Source organism: Clupea harengus, chromosome 8, assembly GCF_900700415.2.
Source record: "Clupea harengus chromosome 8, Ch_v2.0.2, whole genome shotgun sequence".
Classification (NCBI taxonomy): domain Eukaryota; kingdom Metazoa; phylum Chordata; class Actinopteri; order Clupeiformes; family Clupeidae; genus Clupea; species Clupea harengus.
This window is the reverse complement of record NC_045159.1, coordinates 482,919-491,231: the sequence shown is the minus strand read 5'-3', so window position 1 is coordinate 491,231 and position 8,313 is coordinate 482,919. Positions and strand designations below refer to the sequence as shown.

At 42.3% G+C, this 8,313-nt stretch overlaps 1 protein-coding gene across 1 annotated transcript in view; it reads left to right on the top strand.

Annotated features, from left to right (window-relative positions):
- Positions 1-216: 216 nt before the first annotated feature.
- The window catches only part of slc34a1b (solute carrier family 34 member 1b), a 19,070-nt gene continuing 10,973 nt past the window's right edge, over positions 217-8,313 (top strand). The window contains exons 1-11 of the mRNA XM_031571270.1: positions 217-352; positions 599-733; positions 1,339-1,482; positions 2,918-3,029; positions 3,347-3,542; positions 3,700-3,795; positions 4,165-4,216; positions 4,412-4,579; positions 4,790-4,906; positions 6,477-6,601; positions 6,769-7,297. Coding sequence (XP_031427130.1) covers positions 217-352; positions 599-733; positions 1,339-1,482; positions 2,918-3,029; positions 3,347-3,542; positions 3,700-3,795; positions 4,165-4,216; positions 4,412-4,579; positions 4,790-4,906; positions 6,477-6,601; positions 6,769-7,297 — 1,810 coding nt within the window. The remainder of the gene's footprint in view (positions 353-598; positions 734-1,338; positions 1,483-2,917; positions 3,030-3,346; positions 3,543-3,699; positions 3,796-4,164; positions 4,217-4,411; positions 4,580-4,789; positions 4,907-6,476; positions 6,602-6,768; positions 7,298-8,313) is intronic.

Sequence of the window (8,313 nt, the reverse complement as noted above, 5' to 3'; positions counted from 1 at the left end):
GACAAAATAGATAAAAACACTTTATCACCTTCTGGGAATTGGAGAAAAAAATTTATACTTCAAATGTTCTCATGTACACACCCGCCCAAACACTCGGTGCAGCATCTATGGCTTTTACATTGATCTAATTTCCCTGTCTTTATAGAATCACCGCTGCTTGATGTATCAGGGAGGTTACTAAGTGGACACCTCAAGTCCACGGGTCTCCATAGTAACATGTCTATCCAGGGCTCGTTGTGTTTTCTGGCGGACCCAGGGTTCCTCGACTCCCAGCATGCTCTGCAGGGACGCGAGGATGAATCATCTCTCTATAAAACCATAGAGGAGCCCATTAACCTGCAGAACAGACAAGGTAGATAGACAGACCACACAAAGTGAAGCTTTGTTTTGGTCTGTTCATGTAATTTGGTGTGTCCATTTTGATAACAAAGACCTTTTACAATAATAATATAATTGTGACCCTAGAATGTAGGCCAGTATACACTGCTAATGTCTTTCACTGTGAGAGCCATTTCATACCACAGGGAACCACATAAATGTGAGTCCTGTTTGCAAATAGTATCACAGTTTGGATCTAATGTCACACATTTACCAACAGGCGCATGCCGTAGCGATGAGAGAAGGCTGAGCTCCGTTCTCACAAGTCTGTCCAAGGTCCCCCTTCTCCTCCTCCTCCTCTACATGTTCATCTGCTCTCTGGACATCCTCAGCTCTGCCTTTCAGCTAGCTGGCGGTAACCTTTGCACCCCACATTGCCCTGCCGCCATATCCTTTTCACACTTGGTTTAGACGTGGGTAATCCAAACCAAAAAATTAACCATCAAGCTTATGTTGTTTTCCTTCAGGTTTTCTTTCTTTTATGTTTCCATTGTCCTCTGGCAAGATTTGGAATAAATTGAAATAAATGAATGAATTCAAATCTTTGTCAGTTTACATAAAAAGTCCACCTACATCCAGGTTTAATTTATTTACATCCTGCTTTCACTAGAAACAGTGTCAGTGAGATATTATTTGAATGATGGCCTCTTGAATAAGTCATGTCATTTTAAGTGTGCCATGTATAAGTGTTTGCAAATAATATAGTAATTGTAGCTTTATCAGCTCTGTACAGAATTACTGCAAGAACTTCACAAATAGCACTCGTCATAAAAGTCATGCTAAAGCGACATAACTACTACAGTGATTTCTGTAGCCATGTCTCATCTTTCTCTTAAAGGTATCCCTGCAATGAGGGAATAATAGATCAAACACCCCAATGGCAATACTCCATTGTACGTTTAGTCCCTAACAAGCTACACGTGTAATGACAGGGATTTTCTGTTCCCACCTCCTGTGCAGGAAAGGTTGCAGGGGACATTTTAAAGGACAATGCCATCCTGTCCAACCCTGTGGCAGGACTGGTGGTGGGGATCCTGGCCACTGTCCTGGTGCAGAGCTCCAGCACCTCCACGTCTATCGTTGTCAGCTTGGTCTCCTCTGGATGTGAGTCATGTGAATTAGATCATGGTTTGGAGCTGGACAGAGTGGACCTTATGCCAATTAGGTCATTACATAATGCATTCAGCAACTCAGGTCAGAAAACACTGCAAAGATGAAAAAAAAGTTATATAAGGAGTCCTTTCAAGCCAGTGGACTAGATCACAATGATGGCAGACACTGTTGGACAGAGGATAGGCAGGCCCAGATAATCATCCATGCTGTATATTATAAACGCATGATCGCTGAAAATGTCTGCAGTGTCTTCATACTTGTTTGACATTAATGTGTCCAGTCATAAGACTAACATCCTGATTTAGCTCTTTGATGAACAAAGACATGACCTCACCACCAGTCCCACTGACTCAGCAGTACATCAAAGACACTTGGCATGGCAGAGAGGTTTTTGTCCAGTCAGTGGCAAAGATGCGTCTCAAGCCTAATGGACCAGCATCTGTGCAGTCATTAATCATTATCATCTCTCAAATCATTTCTCCTACACTGTAAGCTTATTTGTTAATTATAGTGCTGTTTGTGCAGGGTGTTCCTGAGGGTGGTTCATTTGCACTCTGATGTGTGCAGAGTGCAGAGTGCAGATTTGGGAAGGACACAATGGGCCCGATAATAACTCTGTTGACATCACAGTGCAGGGTCAATATCAGTGTATGTCCAGCAGTCTTGAACCGTGTTAGCATTGCCGAGTGTAGCCCGTCAACTGAAATTATGGCAAAGAGGTTAACATATAATATACAGTTCATGCCTGTCCCATGACTGCACAGATTAGTGCACAGGCTATTTCATGTGTTTGAGTTAAACGCAGGTTTATTTAAAGAGGCATAATGGGGCTTATATTAGCAAGGTAACTAGCTAACAGGAAATTGAGGTACTCTGCAAGGACAAAATAGCACTGATAAAAGCTAGCTAGCTTGTTAACTGATGTGCTTTCTGCGATATTTGGCTGTAAAAGCTGTTCTCATATTTTCACAGGGTTTCGGACCTGTAGCACGAAGGCCACAGTGAATAGCCAGGGTGGCTAGAGGGAATGACAGCCGTCTTTATCTCCCTGTCACATAGCCATCGCGTGTACCATTGAGTTGGATGATGATATAAAAACTAGTGCCTGCCTTAAAAATAGTTTTTAAAAATGCAGCTTTTACTAACTGGGACACAAGTCACATAGTCTAAAAATTCTACCTTTTCTGTAAGGAATCTGGACTATGGTTGTGATAATGATTTAGACTGAAAATGTCACTACAATGAAATTATAAACTTCATCATCATCATCATACTGCAACACAGATCTTCAGGTATAATACAGTACAAGAATGGTTGTTCTTGCCTAAACTGAACCTGCCTTAAAATGATATATCTAATTATCACGCATATAATAAGCACGCTATATCCACTGAACATGTCACTGTATTTCCATGTGTTTGCACAGTGCTTGAGGTGCAGTCTGCCATTCCTCTCATCATGGGCTCCAACATCGGAACGTCAGTCACCAGCACCATTGTTGCTCTGATGCAAGCGGGAGAGCGAGATGAGTTCAAACTGTGAGCTAGAAACTTCTTTTGACACAGCTTCATAAAGCTAGGCAAACAGAACCACATAACTATCTACACATCTACAAAACAGAGGTTTCCAGCTAATCCTATAAAATAAAGGCTCCTCTCATAGCCCAGCCTTTTTCTAAGGTATCTTATTGTAAAATGACAATTTTTTTTTGTTAGCTACCAAGCTAAAGGATCCACACGGGTCATGCAAATAAACATTTCTTCAACCTTGAACTGTTTTGTCCTATAGGGACACGCAAAGAGCTTAATGTAGACTGTACAGTGATGAACACTGAAGAGCAGAGTTTCGGTTGCAGGGCATTTGCAGGTGCCACTGTCCACGACTGCTTTAACTGGCTGACCGTGTTGGTGCTCCTGCCCCTGGAGGCCGCCAGTGGACTGGTCAGGCGCCTCTCCCACGCCGCAGTGACCAGTCTGCACCTCCAGAGTGGTCAGGAAGCCCCTGAGCTTCTGAAGGTCATCACTGAGCCTTTCACCAAACTCATCATACAGGTAACACCACACACACACACACACACACACACACACACACACACACACACACACACACACACACACACACACACACACACACACACACACATTACACTGCTGTCACTGCTTCCTACAGTCAGCATTATGTAACATTTTTAAAAATCTCTGCCCACAGCTGGATAAGTCTGTAATCATAGGCCTAGCCATGGGGGATGGACAGATGAGGAACAGGAGTTTGATCAAGACTTGGTGTCACAGTAGCGTCCACACTGTAAGAGCGAGAAACCCTCATTCTTCCTCCATAACATAGATTTCCCAGACTGTATTCTGCTGTATTCATGTTGCTGAGCTCACATTAAAATAGATCCTTTCTGAATGCCAACAGATTCCTTCAAATGCATCATCATTTGGCTCAGCCAACAGAACAGCTGAGAATGTGACACTTGAAATACATCACCAAAAATGTATGTTCAGCTTCATAAAAATATGTCTTCATCACAGATGTGGCAATTATTCAAATCTGGCCCTCACTTATCTTACTTAAAATGTAAAACTGATTATGCACCTGAGAAATGAAGCACTGTTAGTGCAGACTATCTACTGACACTGTTGCCTCTCTGGCATCGTGGTAATGCATTAGCTTCCATTAGGGCATTTTAGCTGCAAGCATTATGGTTCAAAAACAGATTCAGGTAACCATAATTAAAGGGGGGAGAGGGAGAAGGGTCAGTTTTAGATGATTTTTTTCGGTTCAGAGATTGCTCTGAGATCTTTATGATGAGACACCTACATATGAACCCTGCATGTGATCCCAATTAGACGTATTGCTCTGCACATTCATTGTGTTCATAACTTGGTGACCAAAAATTGATACTCGTGCTGTTCAGGCAGACATCTTTTTGTCGACTCCTCTCTGTCGGACCTGGCCGTGGGACTAATTCTCCTGGCTGCCTCTGTGCTGGTTCTCTGCACCTGCCTCGTACTTCTAGTGAAGCTGCTGAACTCCTTGCTCAAGGGACAAGTGGCTAAAGTCATCCAGAAAATCCTGAATACAGGTGAGATCACAGGAATTTGGAGACTCTCTAGACTGCAATCAGCACAGAGTAAATCCATTATGTTCCCAGATGGGATGTAAAGGAAGAGAGTCATTTTCTTGGGATTGTTTGCAATCACGTGGGACTACATTTCCCTTTTACTTGCTGTACTGAATCATAGGGCTTTCTCAGGTTAATGTGCCTCTGTTCACCTTCACTCTGCCCGCTCAGATTTCCCCAGCCCCTTCGGCTGGCTGGCAGGATATTTGGCTATCCTAGTGGGAGCTGGAATGACCTTTGTGGTCCAGAGCAGCTCAGTCTTCACCTCCGCCATTACTCCCTTGATAGGTGAGTCACAAGGAAAGAAAAACCCTAACGCATGGGAGATGTTAAGGCACATGATCACCTATGAATGCCGTTATCTATGAGGCCACATGGTCTGGTGAATCAGGAAATGGCAGAGCCCCTCTGAGATATCTCCTGTTAAGGGTTAGAAATGTGTTCATGGATGGTTAACCTCCTAGCATTTACTTTGCATTGTTTAACCCCGTTGACTTTACCACACGCACTTCCTGCTTCAGTCGTAGACACGCCTCAGTCTGCATGACAAGCATACGGGATGCCTCACGTCTATGTGCTTTGTGTTTCACTCCGCTGCCTTCCTTTTGGAGGATTAGAATGAATGTCCTTGACCTGAAAATAATATACATTGAATGGAAGAGTAGGGGTTGAGCCAGCCGAAGTTTACATTAATTCCATGACTTTAAATCACCACAAGCCTCATGGTATATATTGGTCATACATCTGCACCCAATGATTTGGCAATAATGTATTGTGCAGTTAATGGACTCTAGTTCGGACCCTCTGACAATTTGAATGCTAATTACGTAGGAAAAGGGACATGTGTAATCCCCTTGGCTCCAAGAGAAACATCTTTGGCATCCATATGAAGAGACAGAACCCTTTAAAAGCCATCTTGAGAGCATAAGGATATAGAAATATGTTCTCAAACTGAATTTAACGTAGGCTAGCCAAAATTTCTCATTGATTTGTTTGATCTATAGTTCTTATCCTGCCACAACTTTTCAATACTTGAAGATGGTCAATATAGCTATCTATTAATCTGACTGTGCATAGAAGGATGTCAGTAGCCATTATGCCAGTTTGAAAGAAAAGAAGCAGCTTTTACAAGTGAATCATTGTCTTGAGAGATGAGGGCTATTCCATGCATGAAATTGCCAAGAGGATTTAATAGTGTGCACTACTATCTCAAAAGAAGAGGTTAAATGGGATCTAACCACTGTGGAGAGAGATGTGGAAGGTGCAAAAGGACAAGTTTGTTTAGTTTATGAATGTTAGTTTGTAAATGACTGATAGCATCATTGGACATCGTGTCGGATATCATTTCCATCTGCGGTAGGGAAGAGACTGCATGATGTCCTCTTAGGCATATGAAAAAGGGAAAAGGGAAAAGGAACTGAAAATGTAAAATGGAGCCAAAGGAGTAGATCGGATAAGGTGACATAAAGTAATATCATGGACAGATGAAACTAGCAGAAAAGTTCAATTTCACCTGGATATTTTGAGAAACTGATGGCTTCTGTGTCTTAGGTCGGCAGAGTTTTCATTGCTTTACATGGAGGATATATTCATTGCTTTTCATGGAGGAAACATTCATTGCTTTTAATTGGAGAGTAAGAACAATAGAATAGTTATCTGAAGTAGAAATAGTTATATTAACATTATCAGTGATTGTATTTTTCATCACTATCACACACCTTGAAAGTATGTGCCTTGGACACTAAACCTTTGAAAAGTAATATTATTATAATTTTGAAAATATCAAGAAACTTTACACCATTTATAACCCCCTCCAAACAAGGCAAAGTGAAAAAAAAGTGCTGTACCTGTGTTGCAGGCCTTGGTGTGATCAGCCTTGAACGTGCTTACCCATTAACACTTGGGTCAAACATGGGCACCACTACCACAGCAGTACTAGCTGCACTTGCCAGCCCAGGTGACAAGCTGGCAGCAGCCTTCCAGGTGACCATCCTTAACCTTTGACCTTAACCTTTGTAACCTTTTACTCCCTGCTTCTTCCTTGCTTGCCTTTCATTTTGCACCTCAACTTTTTTGATGGTCTTTTTATGATTCCTGTGTGTGACCTGAGTTAATTGGGATGTCTCTCATTTCCCTAATTTGCCTCTCAGGTGGCCCTTTGTCACTTCTTCTTTAACGTCCTGGGCATCCTGCTGTGGTACCCAGTCCCATTCACCCGCCTGCCCATCCGCATGGCCAGGTTCCTGGGAGAGCGGACAGCCGCCTATCGCTGGTTTGCCATTCTCTACCTAATCCTGTGCTTCCTCCTGCTGCCCTCCCTTGTCTTTGGCCTCTCCATGGCAGGGTGGCATGTGTTGGTGGCCACGGGCGTTCCTTTTGCTGCCATTGTTCTCTTTGTCACTGTGGTAACCCTACTGCAGGCCCACAGGCCACAGTACCTGCCAGCGAGACTCAGGACCTGGACTTTCCTTCCTGTGTGGATGCGTTCTCTGGAGCCCGTGGATGCGCTCATCACCCGAGTCACATTAAGCTGCACCAGGAGCCCGGGCCGGGGACAAACCCTTGGCTCGCTCCAATTCACAGCAGAATTAGATCCCTCACAAAGAAAGGCTGACGCTCTGATTGAAGGTCCTGCTGTGACTCCAACCAGCCATATCAACACCCAGACAACAGAGAATGGTAGGAGCACTCAGCTTTAGATGAGGCAACACAAACACCAAGATACAGGATCTCAAAAGTGTTATGTTAAATTGACATCGAAGTTGACAAAAGGTCCCTCTGTAATGACTACCATCAACTAGAATAAGCTTTCATTAAAAAGGTGTTGTACTCTTGTCAGTTGTCTTGAAGGTTTTACGGAAGTGCCACGTAGCCATGTTATCACTAACGTAAAGAAGGATGCTACTGCAAGCTTTTATTCTTAAAGATGTGGTATTGTTGATAGGCTATTTCTCATTAGCATGAGCAGCTCATTACAATTAGTCTTTATGTCCTGGAAATGAACTTGTTATACATCTGATGTGCGTAAAGACCTTCATACACTAAATAAAGCATGTTTTTGGATGAAGCTAATTACATGTCCGTGAGCACAATGACTACTTCATCCCAAATCTTTTCAGAGCTGCTATGACAATTACAGATTCTGGTTTGTGTATGCCTCCTTCATTATCACAAGAATACATTACAATTCATTACAATAGTCATTACAATGATTGCTTTCATTTACTTAGCATGGCCTAAGTAGTTTTTCCTTACTCTATTAAAATGGAAAATATTATCAGGATTTTACATAATAAGCAGTCAGATACAGTAAAAACGCTTTTTAGATGTTTTTTCCAGTGTGCTCTGAACATACTGTGTATTTTAATCTATGTGCTTGCACAATATATATTGAGCTGTGGAAGTGTTCATTAGGGGATAAAGATGTGCTTTGGTGTCTGTTGACCCCTAGTGATTGGGTTACATGTGTGGGTGTCATTTTGTATAGACCTACTTACACAAGCAGGTGCAAGAGATGGTGCTATTTTCAGTACAAGCAACATTGGCTCATTGCTTAGTATTCAGAAATATAATAATTATTTAACTCAACAACTGTTAGGCATGCTGCTTGTATTTTATACATATTTCTCAATAGACACCTAAACATGTATACAAATGTACATGAAGGTATCACTAAAACACAAATACTGTATTTA